General features: G+C 58.0%; 1 protein-coding gene across 1 annotated transcript; it reads right to left on the bottom strand.

The window, feature by feature from the left end:
• Window positions 1–7,690: 7,690 nt before the first annotated feature.
• MED25 (mediator complex subunit 25) lies at window positions 7,691–20,670 on the bottom strand. Its single transcript, XM_016122465.2, is given in 19 exon segments — window positions 7,691–7,824; window positions 8,255–8,435; window positions 8,706–8,834; window positions 8,836–8,925; window positions 9,049–9,120; window positions 9,466–9,654; window positions 11,755–11,862; window positions 11,970–12,027; window positions 12,101–12,186; window positions 12,588–12,713; window positions 13,070–13,263; window positions 13,349–13,436; window positions 13,721–13,851; window positions 13,985–14,147; window positions 14,324–14,444; window positions 14,732–14,830; window positions 20,010–20,134; window positions 20,335–20,380; window positions 20,474–20,670. Coding segments are annotated over 19 exon segments (2,238 nt in total). The 5' UTR covers window positions 20,608–20,670; the 3' UTR covers window positions 7,691–7,726.
• Window positions 20,671–20,703: the final 33 nt, after the last annotated feature.

Here is a 20,703-nt window from a genome sequence, read left to right as displayed (position 1 = left end):
GTGTTTGAATCAAGAATGAATGAGATCACAAAGAGCACGTGTGTGAGGAGAGACTGGGACACTCCATCCCTTTAGAGGTCAGGGCCTTGAGGGGCCACTGGCAAATGAGACAGAGGAGTCACCAGTGAAATTTGAGAAGCCCGTCCCAGGTCACACTTCCCATCTTTGCTTGCCCCACCCACTAAGCTGCCTTCGCAAGGACTTCCCACGGCTGACCCTGAGCCCCAAATCTGACCTAGACTGTGGCCAGGTGGGAGTCAGTACTCTCCAGACCCAGACAGCAAGTCAGGTATTGACAAGTACCTCCAGAGCCCTCGCGATCACCTGAGTCAGCAGGAAAAAAGAAAGAACCACAGGGACAGAAGCCTTAATCGCCCTAAACCCTCACTTCTCCCCATTATCCTTGGTCCAAGCCATCGAGGTCTCTCGCCTGAATGACAGTCTCCTAACTCTTGCCGCCTTGTCTCTCATTCCGCTAAACACTCCAATGGCTTCCCGATGTCCTCAGAATTAAATACAAACTCCTCGCCATAGCCTCTAAGGCTCTGTACCAAGAGGCTTCTGCTTCCGTCTCCAGACTGATCACCCTTCCTGCTCTTCTTCCTGGTTGATGCCTTCCCATCATTCAGATCCCACCAGGACACATGCATGGGGATGAATTCCCAGGACTGTAAAAGCATGGAGAAAGCTGTGCCAGGATATGCTCCAGAACGTGCAAAATGAAGACATGTCAGAGTGTGAGATGACAGTGTAGGCTGAAATTCTATTAGTAACACTGCAGTACAGCGCTCTGAAACCATCTCGCTGGCCCAGTGTGCCAATTTGAAAGACACTGTCCATTCCATCTGTAAAACCTGCTGCCCAAGCTATCTGGCTATTGTGACTAAGCAGTTCTGCTCCCACATAGTGGGCTGCATACTTCCTGAGAAGTGGCTGGCTGCTACCAAACCTGTTTATGTCACTTGTCCCTAAGTTAATGACTTAATCCTACCAAACTAATGAAATATCAATGCAAGAGAATTGTTTATGTACAAACCAAGCTGCCTGCCTTGGAAAGAATAAAGGCAAGTTGCTTAAAAAAAAAAAAAAAATCCTGCCAAGTTCGGTATAAGCAAAGCAACTGTAAATGATTGAATGGAAAAGCTCATAAAAACCTGAGAAGACAGCCTTTGTTTGCTTCCTGTCTTTAGGGTCTTGAGTCACTGGGAACAATAGATGATTCGCTGTGGTTCGTGGGTACAGTTAATACAAGTGTATGTTGTATGATAACTGAGCTGTGAGAGATCACGCATGGGTAGATTTTTGGAACCTTTTAAAGTGTGAACCATATGAAGTTTTCGTACATGTGAAAAAATAAATTCAATTTTTAAAAAGTCTAAAAATAAAAATAAAATTGGTTTATGCCTCAATCCTGAAATCTTATTGCAAGGAATGTATTGTACAGGAATTCTTGCATAAGAGAACAACGAAAACACGTATATATATGCTTATCTGCAGCATCTTCGATAATAGTGAAAAACTGCCCAGCTAGCCAAATGCCCACACAGAAGGTGTCAAGTAGCCTCAGAATGGACCCATGGTCCCCACCTCCTGGTATTACAGTCTTAACCCTCTCAGCTTCAGTGTGGGCTGGATCTAGTGACATGTAACGAACAGAGTACAGCAAACGTGATGGCACATCACTTCCAAGCCTAGGTTACAGAAAGGCTGCAGCTTCCATCTCAGGCGACCTCTCTCACTTCTGGAGTGGCCGGCTTACAGAGAGGCAAGCTGCCCTACGAAGCCGCTACATGGTGAGAAACCCAGGGAGGCACTGAGGCTCCGCGTCCAATCACGGGCAAAGAAGCGAATCTGGCCAATGAGCAGGCGCGTGGGCTTGGATGTGGGCCCGCCCCCTTGACTGCGACCTTGAGAGAGACCTTGAGCCAGAGGCGACCAGAGACGCTGTGCCTGGCTTCCAGACCCAGAGCAGCGTAAGACAATAAATACCTGCTGTTTTCTGCCCTGGGTAATGGGGTCTTCACACATCGACAGGCAGCTCACGCTGACGGGATGGACTGGAGGACCGGAACGTGTCCATTCACCCGCAAGCATTTAAAAACAGGACATAGAGCCACACATAACGAATGATGCGGACGAATGGCCGGCCGGCCATTAGTGAAGTGGGAAAAAGAAGCAAGATAAAGAACATAGAGAAAATGACCCCACTTACGTAAATCATTTAAGAAACTGTAAATGTGTCTACGACCACACACGTCCAAATGCCAACACCAGATGGATGACCTGGATGGTCTGTCAGGAGCGTGTGTGTCTGGGGGGAGAGGGGAAGGTGAGAGGTGAAAGGGTCCTTCACTTTTTATTTTACACACTTGAACGCTTTTCCATCTTCATGAAACTGTAACCATGTGTGTAACTCAATACACGTTGAATTTTTGGAAAAAACCTGAGATGGTGGGGAAAACACTATTAGAGTTTTGTGCACCTTGAGACAAATATACCATTTTTAGGAGGTATCATTTTTTCTCATTTTTCTTTATACCTCTTCCCATTTAGAAAAAACAGAGGGCAGCCTGCCGCCAGCATTCATCACCACCACGTGCAGAAATGCTGTGCTTCCTAGGACTTGGTATTTTCGGCGATCGAACTACTGAAGACAGAACACTATCAACAGAAGGCTGTCATTTTCCCCCAGACTATGGATATACTAGAGCGATGTGAAAATAATGCTGAAAGCGAGCTATCTTGTGGCAGATTTGCGGGGTGGGGGGTGAGGTTAGAACTGTAATGTGCGAGTATTCTCAGCGCATCGGGAAATGGGTCACAGAGGCAGAAGGCAGGACAGGTTCGCAACTAGTAATTAATGTGCGGGTGTGTCAGCATTTTTGTCTGAATTTCTTTTTTAGTGTACATTCTGCTGCTTCTGCCGTATCTGCTCCTTGGAGAGACCTCTCCGTGACCCCTTGGGCTTGCTGCCCGCGCCAGGCGCATGATCCCAAAGCCCAGCAGGCAGGAAGAAAGGTGTGCGCCCCTCGCCTACCCGGTTCTGGCTCCGTGCGCGCTGGGATCCTGACAAGCCGGCTGGCACCTGGGCAGCTGCGCCCAGCACGTTCACTGTCTGAGAGTGTGGCCTGGCTCACGACAGCTCTCCCGCGTGGGCTGTGCTGACCCTACCAGCTGCTTGAGCCTGTGGAGAAGTCACTACCTGACACACGGGGAAACTGGGGCTCGGAGAGGCACAGGGATCTGCCCAAAGCCGCCCAGCTGGTCAGTGCCCAGCGGAATTTAACCCCTGCTGCTCTAGGGCTTGTCACTGTCTCTTCTACACTTGGGCAGCTTTAACAGCCCCGAGTGCTCAGAGCTTCGCGACGTTTCCTCTGCTGGCGTGGGCTGGTTCAAGGCGCACGCCAAATGCCCGTGATCCCCGCCCTGCCCTGGGCCGGGAAGCACGCAGGTGGCTTCTGTGTGTCCAGATCTTTCCTCGCTCTTGGGGGATCCCAGGAACCCTGGGCTTTCCTCTGCTCACCTGTGAATATCACATCAGTCCCTCCGTGTCGCCTAAGTGGGTGCTGGGTGCTAAGGTCGAGGGCCTTGCTGGCTGGAGACGGCCAAACCAGCAGCTGGAAACATTTCCTTTGGACCAGTCTGTCCCGAACCCAAACCCGCGTCTCCCTGGCAGGGCCACGGCCACCCCGGTGGCAGCAGCACCGGCTGCTCGGCATGCATCGTCTGCTCCGCTCGGCGGCTTGGGGCAGTCGCTCACTCTCTCCTCAAAAACACTCAGCTTCCCGAACATGCGTGCCTGGTCCTCCTGCCCGACCTGCACACGTGGGTCTTTCTCGGGGCTGTCCTTGTCCTCATATCTTCTCTTTCTTCCAGAGGTACAAAATGGCAGCCTGGCAGCCTCTCGGACTGGCCAGCGGATTTTGTTTGGTCCTCACCGTGCTTTTTGTCTGTGATTTGAATTAGGCGGGGCGAGCACTCTCCAAGTTCGCCACAGTCCCCATCATTCCCTACCATCTTACACCCGTCCGCTTCACACATTTCCATCACCTGCCTGGTCCCTGGAGTCATCTGAGTTTCCAGAACCCCCTGCTACACACGCTGCCTGGGACACCCCGCCTGCTTCCCCTTCGTCAGCTGCCACCCGTGCGTCCTGCTCCACCTTGCGTGTGTCAGAATCACCTAGGGAACTCGTTCAAAGTCCCCAGCCTCCCTCCCTCCCCCAGACCCCATTCGACAGACAGTCCCAGGGCAGGGATCAGAAACTCAAATGCCTACAGGAGCCAGGCGGGCCATATAAATGAGTGAACGAGGCAGGTATAAGAAAAGTCGACGGCCAGAGATATAATCAAATTGCATCTTTACTGAACTACGGTGAATGAATGGAACATAACACAAACACTTCTTATACTGGAGTTCGTTTTTCAAATTCAAAGTTGAAAAAATACAAATTGAAAAATAGAAAGATTTAATTTTAAAATTTAATTTTCTCTTTCGTAATTCTTTTGCTCCTTTGACTTGAAGCCAGGAGGCAGATGTCGACCATGCCTCACCAAGCCGTCAGCATCTAGCCTGGGCTGGTGCGGTGGGGTGGGCACTTGAGAACTCAACCTCGAGTCCTGGGAACGGTGCCCGTTTCCTAACAGAAAACCACTGCTCGCCAGCGTGGGTACCTCGCGCTCAGAGACTCGGATGCCTGCTAAGCATCGTGGGGCGCCGGCACCCTACTGCACTGCAGGCCAATGACCACGGCTCGCGGTCTGTACCACCGCGATGACTCCAGCCAGTGAAGGCGAGCAGACGGCATCAGGTCATTTCTGTGAAGTATGGACGCACAGGGCCTTTGGGAGAATCTGGTCTTCAACCCCACGAGTTGGGTCAGTATCGCTGGGACCCCGTCTCTCGTTTCTGGAATCACCGCGGCAGAAGGCAGCTGTGCCTTGCCGACGGCCTCCCTGTCTTTGCCAGGACTGGGCAGATAGATACCTTGTACATTCAAGTGGCTGTTTGTGAATGTCCTTGTGGAAAAATGAGTGTTCAGAAGGGTCGTAACCTTGACCCAAAGTCTTTGACCCACCTTCTCAGGGGAACCAAGGTGTGGCCTCTACCGCATCCGAAATGAACCAACTAGATTGATTTTTGCAGTTCTGATTTCTTCCACACCACCGCGTGACGACCAGGTCACAGAGCTTCCGTGAAACACTGGGTCAAGTTCACCATCGACCTGCCTGTGGGGAAAGTACAGAAGTGCGTCGAGGGCAGCCACGCTGTGTCCCATTCGCTTTCTTACTGCAATTCAATTCCAGGTGGCTGACACAGTGACCTGACCTCTGCATCCTTGCCAAACGTTGTCACCTTGGACTGCAGTGTCCTGACAAGGTTCTCTGTGACACAGATCATTAAACTGCAACTGTCTGTAGCTGTGCTCAGGAATTCTGACCAGTCCACAGGAAACTTTTTTTGTCAATACACACAATAAAAACAAGTCATTTCCCAGTGTTGGGCCTGCCTTGGCGCCATGTCACAGACTTCTTCGGTCACATCAATCACAACTCTCAACTTCACAAATAAATAAAGCTAACAGGGTGGTAGCGGTCCACGCACAGGGACAGGAAAGGCCACAATCGATGACTCTTTCAAGCAACTGGACTTGTAAATCCAACTTCTCATTAACACACCGTGCAATGCAAAGAAATGCCCGTTAGACTTAAATAATGGCTCTGCTTCTCTGTAAACTGGCCGTCTGCAGGAGGTCTGAATGCCCGGGTAATTCCTTTCACATCATTCTAGAACCGTGTGCGGAAGCCATGCCACTCCTGCCACTCGCTCCCCAGTGCGGACCCTACTGACATTTGAGGCTCTTCTTCAGTTCGCTGAGTATCGCATCTCGCGTCTCCTCTGTGTACTGGTCAAAGCTCTGACTGTGCTTTGACTTGTAATGACGTTTCAAGTTGTATTCTTTCAACACAGACATGATTTTTTTGCATATTAAACACGTAGGCATGCTCTTCACTTCCACAAAGAAATAGTCTCGCTCCCATTTTTTTCGAAACACGGGGCCCTCTCGTTCTCTCTTTGGTTGTGCCACTTTTGGTAGAGACATGGGTACAAGAAAGATTTCACTTCCTTTGCACGCTACCACGAGGACAACTACAGGGCAAGCCCGGTGACTGAGGTAGGGGAGCAAGAGGGAGTGGTGGCGGCTGTGGCGAACCAGAGAGCACATGCCCCACTTAAAGGGGCAGCTCTCGCCCGTGGCTGCCGGGCTGAAGGGTGGGCTGGGGGTGCCAGATCTTATGACTTGTCAGAGAAGCCAAGACTGCAGACTGTGTGTGTGTGTGTGTGTGTGTGCGCGCGCGCGCATGTGCATGAGAGAGAGAATTATCCCGATTTTTACAACTAACTGATTATTAAAAAAAAAGACATATGCTGACACAGGGAAGGCCAAACAAAACTCATCTGCAGAGTGGCCCATGGGCCACCAGATTGCAACCTCTCCTGGGATGGGGCCCGGGAATCTACTGTTAACCAGTGTTCCCAGCAACATGGATGCGGGCGGTCCAGGTGTGGACCACTATGAGCGGCGCTGGTCTAGAGTCTGGCAACACACAACCCTGCCTCCAGGGAGATCACCATGCACCCCCACCTGTGTGTGTCCAGCTGCCCCAGGACGTCGCTGAGGACATCCCTCATGCCCCTGGCCTCACCACGCCCCACACCCACGTCCTGCCAGGTGTTCCGTCTCGGGGACTGCCCGCCCCGAGCCCTGGAAGGCAGGTCTCTGACTGGGACCTGGGCCTGCCTTCTTCCCACAGGTAACCCCGCCTGCTCTGTGGCTTCACCTGCCAAGCCCACACGTCTCCTAAGGACACGTTCTGGGCTCCCGACATGACGGCTGTCACTCGGACGTGCCTTAGACCATTAGCATTCACCACTGGCTCCTCCTGGTTCTGTAACTCGGGGAGGCCCTGCTATCTACCAGCACACAGCCAGGTCCCAGCAGCCGACCTCAAACCCTACCCCCAACCTCCAACGTCCTTCACATGGCACCCAAGTCCCCAGCCCTGCCCTTCCTGCCCCCGACTCTGGCCTCTCTTCTCCCCCGGACCATCATCCAGCCTCCTCCCTGCCTTCCTACTACCGGCCAAGGCCCGCCCCCTGCTCGTGGCTTCCTGTGGCTCTTGTGCCTCCAGGACCAACCTTGAACTGCTCAGTTTGGAACCTGAGCCTGGCCCGCCTTGGCGCCTGCCACCTCTAGGCCCACCCTGCCTTGTGCGTACGCCCCAGAAGCACTGACCTGCTAGTACCCGTGCCTGTCCCAGGCTCCATCCTGCCTCTGGGCATCCGCTTCCGCTCCCTACACACCTGATGGCCCCCCGGCCCCTCCCTTCCTGGCCTCACTGCCTCCTGCCAAGCCTGCTGAGCCCAGCTGGCTCAGAGGCCTTTCGTCCTGGCCCCCTCGGTACCCACTCTGCCTCCGTGAGAGCACGCGGTCCCGTAAGCCCTGCCTGCCTCATCCCATAGAGGATGAGGCCTGATCCAGGCTGTATCCGGCTATCCGACTCACTACCGAGGTCCTGGCGTTACCAGCCAGGTGGCCTCTGGCAGCTGCTGAAGCAACAAGAACAGAGATGTCTCCCCCAGTCTCCTCCTGCCGAATCCTGGGGGACATCAGTGACGGGAGCCGGGGCACGTGTTAAAAGGAACTTTATTGGGTGCTGGGGGTTCAGATGAGGTCCATGAGGATGTCGTCCTCCATGACGCTGGGCTGCAGGCCCGGCTGGGGGACCGGGCCCCGGGGAGCCCCGCTCAGCAGCATCTGACCTGGGGGGCAGTGGGGAAGGACTGCATCTCCCAGTAGTCCCTGGGGCCCTGAGGGGCCCTGGGCTGCTTCCTCCCTGCTCCTCCAGGAGGCCAGGGCGCTGTGCCTATGACGCCCTGGGGATCCCCGTCAGAGGCGCCTTCTGGCCCCATGAGGACGTGCGCGTGCTGTTTCCCAGAAGCCTCTGCAAGCCCGTCCCCCACAATAACTCTCTGGACCTGAGACTGGGTTTCCCAACAACCCCAACACACACAGGAGGGGGTCGGGGAGAGCTCTCACACCCTAGCCCGCAGAGCCCCCAGAAACCATGAAAGGGCCCAACCCACTCTCCCTGAACCCCAGGACTTCACTTCCAGGAGCCTTGGGTCTTGGGGCTCCAGCCCAGGGGCTGCAGGATGCTCGGCCCAGACGCCGGGCCCCCGGCCTCCTTACCTGGCAGTGGGGCCCTCGGGGGAAGCTGCGCAGACCAGGACTGGGCAGGCGGCGGGTGCAGGAGCGGGGGGCCCAGCTGCGGCTGCCCCAGGCCCTGGTGCGGTGGGGGCAGCATTGGGGGGGCCCCTGGTGGCTGGAGGTGGTGGAGGGGAGCCTGTGGAGGGGGGACCCCGGCCTGGGGCTGGGGGGACAGAGGTGGCTGCTCAGAAGCCCCTACTGGGGAGAACCTGCACGCAGCCCTTGGCACAGAAGCTGCTCGGACCGTGTCGTTCAGCGGTGTCTGGGGATGGGGGGGGGTGTTTTTCTTCAAAGAAACCTTAGCAGGCACCGGGTTAGGGAGCACCAGGCGGGGCTCTCCTCACGCCCGACCAACCTGCCTCCCTCCCCCAAGTCGCAAGGACCAGGCGGTCAGGGCCTGGGACCCATGCCCCAAGGCTGACCCGAACCTCACCGGCGGCGGGTTGAGGAGCAGGCTCCGCAGCTGAGGGTTGGCCCCCGGGTTCTGGGGCCGGAGGATGGGTCCAGGAGGGGGCGGGCCGGGTGCTGCTCCAGGAGGGCCTTGGGGGGCGCCCGGGGGGGGCCTGAGCAGCCCCCTGGGGTGGGGGCTGCCCCGCAGCTGCAGAGGCCCCTACGGCGCCCTGGGGCGGGGGCTGTGGTGGGCGGAGCTGGAGCTGGGAGGGGTGGAGAGATGTGAGTGAGGCGGCCCCAGGCCCCTTGCCTCCAAAGCGGGTCAGAACTGCGGTAGCCTCGGGGCTTCCCCCACCCCGGCCCTGACACCGGGGCCCTGTCCTCACCAGATTCTGCGAGGGCCTTGCCTGGTCCTCCAGAATGGGGCCCAGCCCAGGCGGTGCCTGCTGGGCCCCCATCTGTGTGGGGAGAGAGGGTGGAGGTCAGCGACTGGGTAGAGCGTCCCTGTGCTGTGGGGGCGAGCCCAGAAGGGGGACCGAGCCCAGAAGGGGGACCCTAAGGAGCTGGGAACATTTCCTTTGGGGGAAGGGACCTGGGAGGTGAACCTTACATTCCCAGGTCCCCAAGATGGGGCCACGTCTCAAGAGACTCGACGAGGACACTGAATCAAGAGAGCTGTCACGAGGAAACGTGGGGGTGGGACTGAGCTGGTCTTGGCGGCCCAGGAGGGTCCCTGGAGGACGGGCCGTGGCTCTGGGGCCCTGGCGAGCAGTGGCAGCTGCCAGGGGTCCTGGGTCACTCACTCCTCGCTGCTGCTCCAGCTTCTGCTGCTGGACCTGCTTGTGGTTGGTGATGACCTGCCGGATGCCATTGACGAAGCCGCTCTGGTCGTAGGGGATGAGGCCCATGAAGATCTTCTTCTTGGATGAGTATAGCAGCATGAGCACACGCACCTCGCAGGGCGCCGTGTGCGGGAAGTGCACGCAGCCCGCCTGCGGGGAGAAGCAGAAGTGGTCGTGGCCTGGAGGAAGCGTCCCGCCTTCCGAGTTCCTGGGGGATTCTAGAAGCCCCAAGGGCAAGGGGCGGCAAGGCTTCTGATGCAAAAGGCTGAAGACACCGGGGACTGAGAGGCTCAGAAGGGAGCAAGTGCCCAAAAGGACAGGGGACAGGGCGAGGCAGGGGTTCTTCCCAATGTCGGGAGAGTGGAGAGAAAGCACCCTAGATGCAGGGCTGGACCCTGGCCCTCCAACTTTGACCCTCTGTCCCCATGTGGCGGGCTGCCCTCCTGAGGGCCTCTGGGAGGGGTCACTGTGGAAAGGGAGGAGCTGTGACGCGGAGCTGGCACCAGAAGCCCATGGTCAATGGTGGTGGCAGATACCATGACTGACTCAGGGGACCCCAGAGACTCTCAGGGTGGCCTCGCCCTGTCGGCCTCAGTAGGCGGCCGTGAGAACCACAGGTAGCAAGCAGCGCCAACGCCGCAGGCTACCGACTGCGGAAATCGTGCACACACACCAGGCACCTGCCCGTGGACACCAGTGAACAGGAGTTGAGGCCACAACACACAGGTGCTGGGGACAGGGCTCCTGAGGGAGGAGGAGCTGACGAGGTTGAGGTCCCACCTCTGGGACCTTGGCCAAGTGAGTTTACTTCTCTAAGCCTCGGTTTCCCATCTGAGAAAGACCGCTAGCTGCCTATCCCCTCCCATCTGCCCTCCTTCTGTGGACAGGACCCCGGTCTGTCTGGGGCACCCACACATCCAGGCCCTCGTGGCCCAGACCTGGCCCAGGACGTGCAGACACCTGCCTGGGGGTGTGGGAAAGCGTTGGCTTTCCTGCAGAGGGCACTGCGCAGCTGACGCCTCACTTCCTTCTTGCTTTCTGCATCAAGTCAGACGAGATTCCTCGTGCTTCGAGAGCCATCTTGTGCCCATGACGGAGAAGCCAACCAAACCATGGAGATTTTGGCCCCGACATCACAGGGCTACAGAGCTAGGCCCAGGAGCCGCCCACCTCTGGATGTGCTCTTACGTGTCAAGAACAAACGTCTGCTCATATGACACTTGCTCCAGGGACATCCCCTCAGAGCCCATCTGCCATGCTGAGGGCGCCCAGGCCATATGCGGACGGCTGGGCCTTGCGGGCCCCCTGCCCGCAGCCTGCAGCGTGGAAGTCAATCTCGACTCTCCGGCCCATTCAGGCTTTCTGGTGACCAGTCTCAGCTGCCACCTGATGTCAATGCCACGGAAGTCCCCAAGCCAGGCTAGCTGAGCCCCGCTGAGTCACAGAACCATGAGATACTAAACCAAGTGAGACCCCACCCACCCAACGGTCTGTTCTAAACCCTGCTGGCAGCCGGAGCATCCTGTCAGGACGGAGCATCCTGTCTGGACGGTCTTCGTAGAGCTACCCTGAGGGCACCATGAGGGAAGCCACTGGAAGTCTCTTCTCCGGGAAAAGCGACCCAAACTGCTCCTATTCAGAGAGGCTCGAATAGAGTCCTCCAAAAGGACACTCTGAAGTTCTGACCCCCCCCGTCTCTGTGTCGTCAATGTCAGCCCATTTGGAAATAAGGTCTTTGCAGCTACAACGGGTTAAAATGAGGTCACCAGGGTCACCCCTCACCCAAACATTGGTGTTCTTATAAAAACACCAAGACACACACAGAGGAGAGTGCCAGGTGGAAGCGTAGGCGCAGACGCAGGGTGGCCACGTGCAGACAGCGGCAGAGGCAGGAGCTTTGCGGCCTGGAGCACGCAGCACCTGGGCTCCCAGCTGCCAGAGGCCATGAGGGTTCCCTCTGGAGCCCTGGGCGGGCGCAGCCTGCCAATTACCTGATTCCAGACTCCTAGCTCACAAGACTGTGAAAAACCCCATCGTCCTCAGCCCCAGAAAACCGATCTACCCAGGAAAACCTCTATCAGGGCCACCAGCTTCTTCCCAACTGCTCCTGTCACAGCCTGTCACAGCTCAACCTAAAGTAGACCTCCACCTGGTGCACGTCAATCACAAAACAAGCCCAGGCTCTGGAGAAGCCGCGCCGTGCCGCCCACCGCTGTGGACTCTGCCCAGGGCCGCCCGCCCAGGACTCACGAAGCCGTTGCCCATGATGCGGTAGAGGCCTTTCAGCGACTCCAGGTCCTTGTTGGTGAAGTGGAACTGGACCATCCTGGAGTTCCGGAACAAAGGGCCCAGCGTGGTCTGCAGGAGACAGCAGCCAGCCAGTGCATGAGGAGGGGGGTCAGAGGTGGACAGGGGCCAGGAAGGGGTGAGGAGAGAAAGGGAAAGGCCCTCTGCCTGCCGCTCACCAGCAGCTGCTGCGGGATGAGCTGCATGATCAGCTTCTGAGGCCACTGCTCTGTCTTCCTGGGGACAATGACAAGAGAGGCGTTAGGGGGATGCAGGCCCCAGCCCGGCCCGCCCCTCGACAGGCACCTACAGGTTCTCGCCATGGTTCACGTAGACCTGGCAGGGCAGTGACCGCGTCAGCTTGGTGTTGGCGTCCACGGAGGCAGGCTTGGGCTTCTGAGGGGGAGAGGAGGGTGTGTCACAGTGCTAAGGACTCTGAGCCTCCGCCCCCCACCCCCAACTGGTCCCGCTACCCGGGAGACCCAAAGCTTAGGGCCTCGCCCCGTTTCAGTCCCAGCCCTCTGTTCCTCCTCTAGACCGTCAATCCCCCAATTCTCCAGCCTTCAAATTCCGCAAATTCCCCCTCTTGCCCTAAACCCCACACCCCTGTCCCCTAAATGCCACAGTCCCTCGGGCCCCCATTTGGACCCTGACCCTAAGACTCCTCTTTGTTCTCTACCTGGAACACGATAAGTTCTGCACTCCCCGGGGTCTAGCCTCAGAACCACAAGTCCCGTGACCCCAAAGGGCCCTGCCCCAGCCTGCACCCCGCCTGCCCAATGGGCTAGCTGGCTTACCTCCTGCCACTCAAGGACCCCGCTCCAGGCCAGGACTTTGTTGGAGACTGACTGCTGCCCTCCAAGGGACGAGGGGCCCAGCTGGGCAGTGGGCCCGCTCACCCCACCTGGGGCCACGGAGCCACCCTGCCAGAGGGAGGGAGCAGGATGAGGGGTGTCAGACTGCCTCCTGGGAGGAGCTGTCCTGAGAAGGGGCAGGCACCCACAACGGAATGAAGGTCCCTTCCTCTGCACTGTGTACCCAGAGTGCCACTTGGCTGCCCCCAGGATGTACACGCTGGCCCTGGAGGGTTCCAGGACTCTGTCCCGTGACACCTGAGTGACCAGGAGCCTGTGGACTCCTCAGAAGTCTTTGCCCACCAGGAACCACAGCCCCGCGACTGCACCCCACACCCTGGATCCCCCTCAGGCGGGCGAGCGGCTCGTGCTCTATAGCATGTTGGCCTAGGGAAGGAAATGGGCAGGGCCGGGCAAGCACCCACCATGGATGGAGCCCCAGGCTGCGCGCTGGGGGCCAGGCCTTGGCCAGGGGCCACCGTGGAGACCAGGCTGGACTGGGAAGCAGAGGACGGCTTGGGGGCACCAGGGGGCCCCGGGGGCAGCGGAGGGGCCTGGGCCTGGCTGAAGGGGGGACCCACTCCTGGAGCTGCTTGCTGGAGAGGGTTGATGGGCGAGACTGTGGGAGAGACCAAGGCAAGAGGTGGGGCAGGTGCGCAGAGAGCCTGGCCAGCCAGCCCGCCCCAGCCTGGCCTGGGACTCACAGCGCGGGCCCAGCCCGGCCTTCTGGCTCTTGGCCGCCTCCACTGCATTCTGGGCGGCCACCTGAGCTGCACTCAGGTTCCCGGGAACCTTGGGAGAGAGGAGAGGGGCTGATGAGGGCCATGCCCCTAGTCCTGGTGTCCTATGGGGCTACACCACCCACGACTCCACAAGGCACAGGCATCCCGACCCCAGGATCCGGGAGCTCCTGACTGCCATCACCCCACAGGGAGGTGACGCTCTGGCTCCCACCCCTCACGTCTTGAAGGAGACTCTCAACCCCCCACAAGCCCCAACATCCAACCAGGTCTCTCCCAAGGGGCCAGGGCTCTCACACGTCCAGAAGTATGTTCGCTTCCTGGCAACATCCATACCTGGTACTGCTGGGGGACAGGGGGCAGGGGCTGCTGAGGGGCTGCCGAGAGCGTGGCGCCGGAGGGTGCAGCTGGAGGCAGGGGGACGGACTGCTTTGGCTGGAGGGGGCCTGAGGCCGAGCTGCCCCCGACTGCAAGCCGAGGAAGGACGGCCGAGCCCGTAAGATGGGGTTCCCGGGAAAGAACATCCAGGAGGGGAAGGAAATCCGAGTCAGAGGGGGCCCGCTGGCCAGAGCCCCTGCCTCCCCAGTGCCCGGGCCTCACCGGGCAGCACCAGCCCCCGCACCAGCACCATGTGCCGCGGGTCCTGGCTCACGTCTGTCGGTGGCTGCAATGGCTCCAACATGGCAGGGGGAGCGGCCTTCTCGAACAAAAGCCGCAGAGCCGGCAGCTTCCGGGGGGACACGATGGAGAAGTGGATCCCTCGCTGCGGGAGAGACGAGCAGTCAGGACAGGGCCACGGGGCCGCCCTGCCTGCCACACGGGCCCTACGCAAACTCACACCAGGCTCTGGGATAGGGGGCTGCGTGGCCTGTGTTAGCTGCCCCGAGGCTGCGACCCTCCCGTGACCCGGGAGTCCTCCCTTGGGCCTGGAGCCCTCACCTCCCCGATCTTCTGCACGAGACTCTCCGTGGTGCACCCGGAGTACGTGGTGCTTTCGACAGCGGGCAGCAAGTACGGGGGTGAGTTGCAGATGAGGAGACAGACGCGGTGTGTCTGGCCACTGCCAGGGACAAGGAGGGACGTGGAGCAGCGGCAACTGAGTTCCCGCAAAGGGACGCGGGCCGGGTGCCAGCGGAGGTGCGGGCATGCCACCCCACGGGCATGAAGAGAAACAGCCTGTTTACCGCTGGGAACATGGAGCCTCGCTGTGTCCCCACTGGCAGGAGGAAGCTCCCCGTTCCCAATGAGGACACTGAGACTGGCGCCAGCCAGGGGATGCCCCTTCACTCCCAGCCCCAATTCCCCAGCGTGAGGCGGGGGGACACATGCACAAGCCGGGGCACTCACATCTGCTCCCGCATCTTCTTGAAGTCGTCAAACAGCTGCAGGGCCGTGCTGAGGCCTTCCGCGATGAGGCTGCAGCTCTCGCCGCCCCCGCCCATGAACCTGCAGGAAGCCGGGCTATCGGCACCCAGGCACCACCTCCCACCTCGAAGGGCCCACAGCCCCCAGGGCGCCACCTCCCGGCCCCAAGACCACACCTGAAAAGCCTGCACCCGTGCCATCCCCTACCCTGCCCTGCACCGTGTGCCTCGTGGGACAATGGGGACACTGTCAAGGTCCCTGCTCTATCCCCAGTGCTGGCACAGCGCCAGAACCTGAGAACAAAGACAGGGACATCTCTCATCTGCAAGAAGTCTCTCGGGTAAGAGGCCCCATCAGAGAATGAAGAGGGAAGGGGCCTGGAATCCCGTGCCGCATCCCGATGCCCATGCACCGCCCCTCTGTGGTCATCTCTTTACTTCAAGCCAGGTGTGGCCTCACCATCTCAGCCCGGGACAGGGGCATCCTCTCCTCTGAGTTATGGGCCGAATCATGTCCCCAGAGAGGGCCTGACCACCAGCACCTCAGATGCAAGCGTATTTGGAAACAGCCTTTAGAGGTGACCAGGCTACGCTGAGGTCACTAGAGCGGGCCCTTGTCCCATATGACCCGGGGCCTGATAAAGGAAGGACTGGGACAGGGCAGACACGCTCAGACGACGTGGGAGGCGGGGAGAATGCCACGTGGAAGTCAGCACAGCACTGACCAGAAGCTGGAGGTGGCGGGGAAGGATCCTGCCCCGCGGGGTCCACACCTGACCTTGGACCCCTGGAGCCTCCCCTGTGACACCCGTTCTCGCCGTGCTGGCCCACCCGGGTTTTATTCCTTCGCTGCAGCAGCCTCAGGAAACTGACACACAGACTCGGCTTTCTCCACCTGGCCTGTCGACAGGTCACCAGTGCCCATTCCCACGTGACTCGTGGAGGGCCTCTGCTACAGTGCAGCTATTGCTACTGTGACTCATGTGGTCGTGAGGCTGATCTCTGCCACTGCGGACATCTGTGGAGACTGGGCTCTGCTTTGAGGGCCCTTGTCCATGTCTGTGGCCGTCGCTCCCACAAGGCAGAGCCCGGGTTCTCGTGCTCTATCACCGCCGGCCTCGCCCCGTCCAGTCTGACATGAGGGAGGCGCTGGGAAATGGTGTGGAATAAACAAATCCACCACGTCCATCGAAGCCAGAATGAAGCCTGGCCCCCAGCGACGTCTGGGGTCCAAGCCCACCTTTCTGCTCCATCTGTGTCTGGTGCGAGTCCTCAAAGCTCTCACGTGTCCCTGATCTCTGTGACCTGTCACACGTTCAGGACCCTGCTGTCTACCCCATGACCACAGGCAGAGACCTGCTTCTCTCTCCTAGCGCCCAGACCAGTGTCATCCTGCTCTGGAAAGCCCACCCCGAGAACATCACGTGTCACCCGACACTGCAACTGTCAAGCTTCCTGCCTAGCCCACCTCGCACCCCCCAGAGCTGGCGCAGGCCTCGGGGAGGGAGGCCGATGGGTCTGAAGTGTGTCTAGGTCTCTAAGCCCCCGCCGGACAAGTGCACGCAGAGTCATGGCCCGGCAGGGCCATGGCCAAGGGCTCAGTGAGTGCTTCTGGGTCACGGCTACCACCCCTGCTCCAATGTGCCTGTGACCTCAGCGACCACGTGTCCCCCCTGGCCCGGAGTGCCTGGCCTGCCACCACCTCTCCACACCCCACGGCCAGCCCGGCTCTTCACCACTGCTGAGACCTGCTTTACACAGGAGTTTTAATGGCACAGAGTACGGCCAGCTCTGGTGAATAAGCCCACCCTGCGTTCACCCAAATCAGCCACTGCTGTCACAGTCCTGCTGAGACCGGGCCCAAGGCGCGTGGCTGGGGGACCGGGATGGTGGCCACGCGACACTGTGAGTGTCCCGAACACTACTGAGCCGTTCACTTTGAAATGACCGCTCATTATCCAATTCCCCTTAGTTAAGGAGGGGAGCCGAGGGAAAATGACCCACAACTGCACTGGACCCTGAGGGTGAGCCGTGTTACCAGCTTGGAAAGATGCGTAACAACTATTCTGAGAAATGAGAAAATCCTAAGAATGGGAAGCAAAAAAAACATGGCCAGGTGCAAAATATTCTAGATATATAGTTTAAGACCCGCCAGAGTTCCACGTAAACTGCATGACGCCACAAAGCAGCATGAAAGCCAACGGGAAGTGCGCCTGGCGCTGACTCCACCACTTCCTCTTCCCCACACCCTCTGTAGCTTGCCTGCTGTCACACCCTGCAGTCTCTGTCGCCCATTGTCACAGGCTGTAGGTCCCTGGAGTACTGGCCAAATGAATGAATGTAGACGGCACCCAGCCAGGCTGAGGGCGCCAGCATGCCGGGTCCCCGCCCAACGCCGCAGCCCTACACCAGCTCGTGCTGTGTCCTGACTCCTCAGTGCCGATGACGGTTTGCTCCACAAATGTCTGGGCTGTCGCAACACCACGGGTAATTCCTTGTCTTTCTACCTTAGTCTTTCTGACACGAGTCACTAGTTATCTGTGTGGGGAATTCACCTCTTTTGTAAGAAATAAGTGTAATGTCAGAAATGCATCTTCCCAAAGCAAGACCATTTCGAAAATCACACTGCATGCTTTGTTCCTTAATTTTCCACCCCTTCCTGGAGAAAGTAAAATTTCTCCAAGTGTGAACAAAACTCATGGACTCTCTTTGTGACCTGCCTGGAACGTCACAGACACTGAATTTGGAACTTGATAAACACAATGTGACCATGAATGTAAAATAATGGCTTAAAACATCTCAGCTGACGGAGGGCGCTGCAGCGCATGCAGCGCACAGAGCGTTTCTAACGCACAGGGTGGACATGAGATGAAGGCATCCAGGAGCTTCCTGGTGCTCTTGTAGATTTTCAATAATGGGGCCTGACTGCTTTTTCTGACACTTAAACACCCCCAGGAGGTCTGGTTTCTTGGTGATTATATTCTCCAGAGCTTTCCCTCAATCATTTACTCGGCCAAGGTCTCCTGAGGCCTCTTGGATGCCAGGCCCCGGCTGAAAGCAAACACCCAGGGTCCTGGACATTCAGAGTCCAAAGGCGAGGGGCGGTGTCAGGGGAACACCTGGGAGTGATGGGGTGGGGGAAGAGCAGGAAGCATCTGGCTGCTTGCCAGAATGCAGAAGGGACACTGGAGTGGGTCCTGAAGCTTATACCGGAGTTTACCATGGAGGACAGAGCACGAAGAGCATTCTGAGCATTCGTTCATCACTCACGTGTTCGACAAAGCCTCCCTTCGGCCTCCTTTGTGGCAGTCCCGGCACTGGGTGTAGGGACTGAGGGACATCGGATTTGCGCGCAGGCCTCAAGGAGTCCCCCCGTTAACGTTATTCTGTCCTTACCCGATGGTTACGTCCCCCCTTAAGGTCACTCGAGCCTTACGCAGTGGTTATGTCCCCTTAACGTTATTCCAGTCTTATTCAGCGGTCCGTCCCGGAGGTTCTCAGCTGGGGTGGATTTTGCCCCCCAGGGACATCTGACAATGTCTGGAAATATTTTTGTCACAACTTGGGACAGTTGTTTGCTACGACCTCCTGAAGTGGCTACTGGCATCTGGGGGGTGGAGGTCAGCGATGGTGCTGAATAACATGTAAGCAGTGCCCGCAACAAAGAATCACCTATGCCAACTGTGCAGAGGTTCGGGCACCCCGCTCTGCCCTGACCACTTAGTCTGAAGACGAGGGGGAGGTCAGGCTCAACTTTCCACCGGACTGTCAGAAGCCAGTCCAGGACGCAGCCTGGACCAAAGCAGGCACCCGACAAGCATTTGCTGCGTGAACGTGCAAAGAACACAGCAGCCACGAAAGGATGCTGCCCACAGAGCAGACCCTGAGCCAGACACAGGATGAAGACAAGCCCCTGTGATCCCTCAAAGTGCCGAGACACGCACCATGTCATCCATTTGCAAACGGAAAAACCGAGATGTGAAACACCAGCAAACACTCGGGTAGCACTTAATACACGCCGGGCTATGTTCTAAATCATCGGCTCATTTAATTCCCAAAGGGTCCCCGCGGGGTCACGGCAGCCAGGCGCCCAGCAGTCCCAACCTCCTGCTACTCACCCCCTTAGCATTCACACTCCCTCAAACACTGAAGAGAACTGACTTGTGCACCAAACAGAAGTGGCAGAAATGATGGTGTGTGGCTTTCGAGACCTGATCATAAAAAGCCTAGGGCTTCCTATGGCTATTTTGGCTGATTGCTCAGTTGAGGAACGCCAGCTGCCATGTTAAAAGGACATTCGAGCGGCCCCATGGGGAGCGCTTGTGGCTAACAGCCATAGGGTGAACCCTTTGGAAACGGATCCTCCGAAGACCCAATAAAACCCCGGGAACACTGCACCCCTGGCTCATCATGACTGCAACCTTATGAGTGACCGGAGCCGGGACCATCCCACTAAGCCAGTCCCAAATTCCCTACTTATACCAATGGCGTGAGATAATGCATGTTTGTAGTTCTAAGCCACTAAGCTTTGGGGTAATCTCTCATGCAAGAGTGGATTGTAATAAACAACTGATACAAGTACAGATGCTCCTCAACTTACATCCAAACAAACTGCATCATAAGTTGAAAAGATCACAAGTTGAAAACGTATTTAACTTCCCGAACACCACAGCTTAGCCTAGCTGGTTTCTATTGAATGCCTATTCTGCACGACTGTCAAGTCAAAAAAACCTCAACTCAAGGACAATAGGGACTACTAATGCACCCCCTTTCGGGATATGTTACATCGGGCACAGAGGGGGGGGGGACTTGTGGGTCTGTGAGTTCTGCTATGGCACTGCTGTGATTTGTGCCCCAGCTGTCTGCACCTGCAAGAGCCCACAATGTGAACTAACAAAATTTGGTCCAAAGCACAGACTCTCTCCTGACCCAGCCACATTCCACCTGCACTTGGGTTTCAATGCACCTGTGTGAAAAAGGGAACTTGACTTAGAGACGAGAACAGCAGACAGAAAGGGGAGTGGCAGGGGACTGCTGGAGCTCCAGGCCTCCTTGACTGGGAAGTCTTTGCTAGTACCAAACTTCTCCCCAAATCGCTGAGCACACGGAACCCACTGCAGAAGTGACTTATGGACAAAAGCACAACCCCCCTTAGCCCTTTCAGCCACCCAATCTGACCCCAGCCACCATCCGTTCACACAGGGTCCCCCACAGGATCTCCCAAACCACCCCAAGTCTTGGGGGGATAAAAGGTCACTCACTTAATGCCATCAAGCCAGGTGACAAACTCATAAGCGCTGCTGGTGGGAGCGTGACACTGTACGTAGGACTCGGGAGCGCAGTCCACCGTGTTGAACACCACGAGGCTGTACTGGGTCCCCCCATACTGGGTGGCAAAGAAGGAGAAACTTTTGACTGGGAATTCGGAGGAGTCGGGGCTCACAGCCCCTGCTCCCTCGACCCCGGGAATCCGGTCCCCACCCTCTCCTCCCTCCGGCCCGGAATCCAAACCCCCAGGCCCTCCCTGGAACCCGGAGTCCGAACCCCAGTCCCTCCGCCCTCAGCATCGAGCGCCCCAAGACTCACGTCTCCCCCGAAGTCCGTCTCGGCCGGAGGACCACCATTAAAATACCTGTGAGGGTCGAAGGTGAACAGTCGGGGTCAGGCCTGAGGCGGGGGAACGCCGAGCCCGAGGGCGGGGCTGGCGCGGCGGGAGGGCACTTACTCGATGGCTGGCAGCAGGTAGTGCTTGCGGAGCCCCTCGAAGTAGGGCCCCAGGTTGGCCGTGCCCTCAATTACAAACACCACGTCAGCCACCAGGCCCCCGGCGCGGGCCGGGCCCTCAGACCCGGGGACCATCACGCGCGAGGTGGACGCCACGGCCGCCGCAGCCTCCGCGGGACGAGCGGAAGCGCGCCTGCGCGGCGCGCGCGCCCGTGCCAGACGGCCTCGCGC

Source organism: Rousettus aegyptiacus, unplaced genomic scaffold (assembly GCF_014176215.1).
Source record: "Rousettus aegyptiacus isolate mRouAeg1 unplaced genomic scaffold, mRouAeg1.p scaffold_m13_p_14, whole genome shotgun sequence".
NCBI classification, from domain to species: domain Eukaryota; kingdom Metazoa; phylum Chordata; class Mammalia; order Chiroptera; family Pteropodidae; genus Rousettus; species Rousettus aegyptiacus.
Note: the sequence above shows the minus strand (reverse complement) of the source record. Positions and strands in the feature narration are given on the sequence as shown.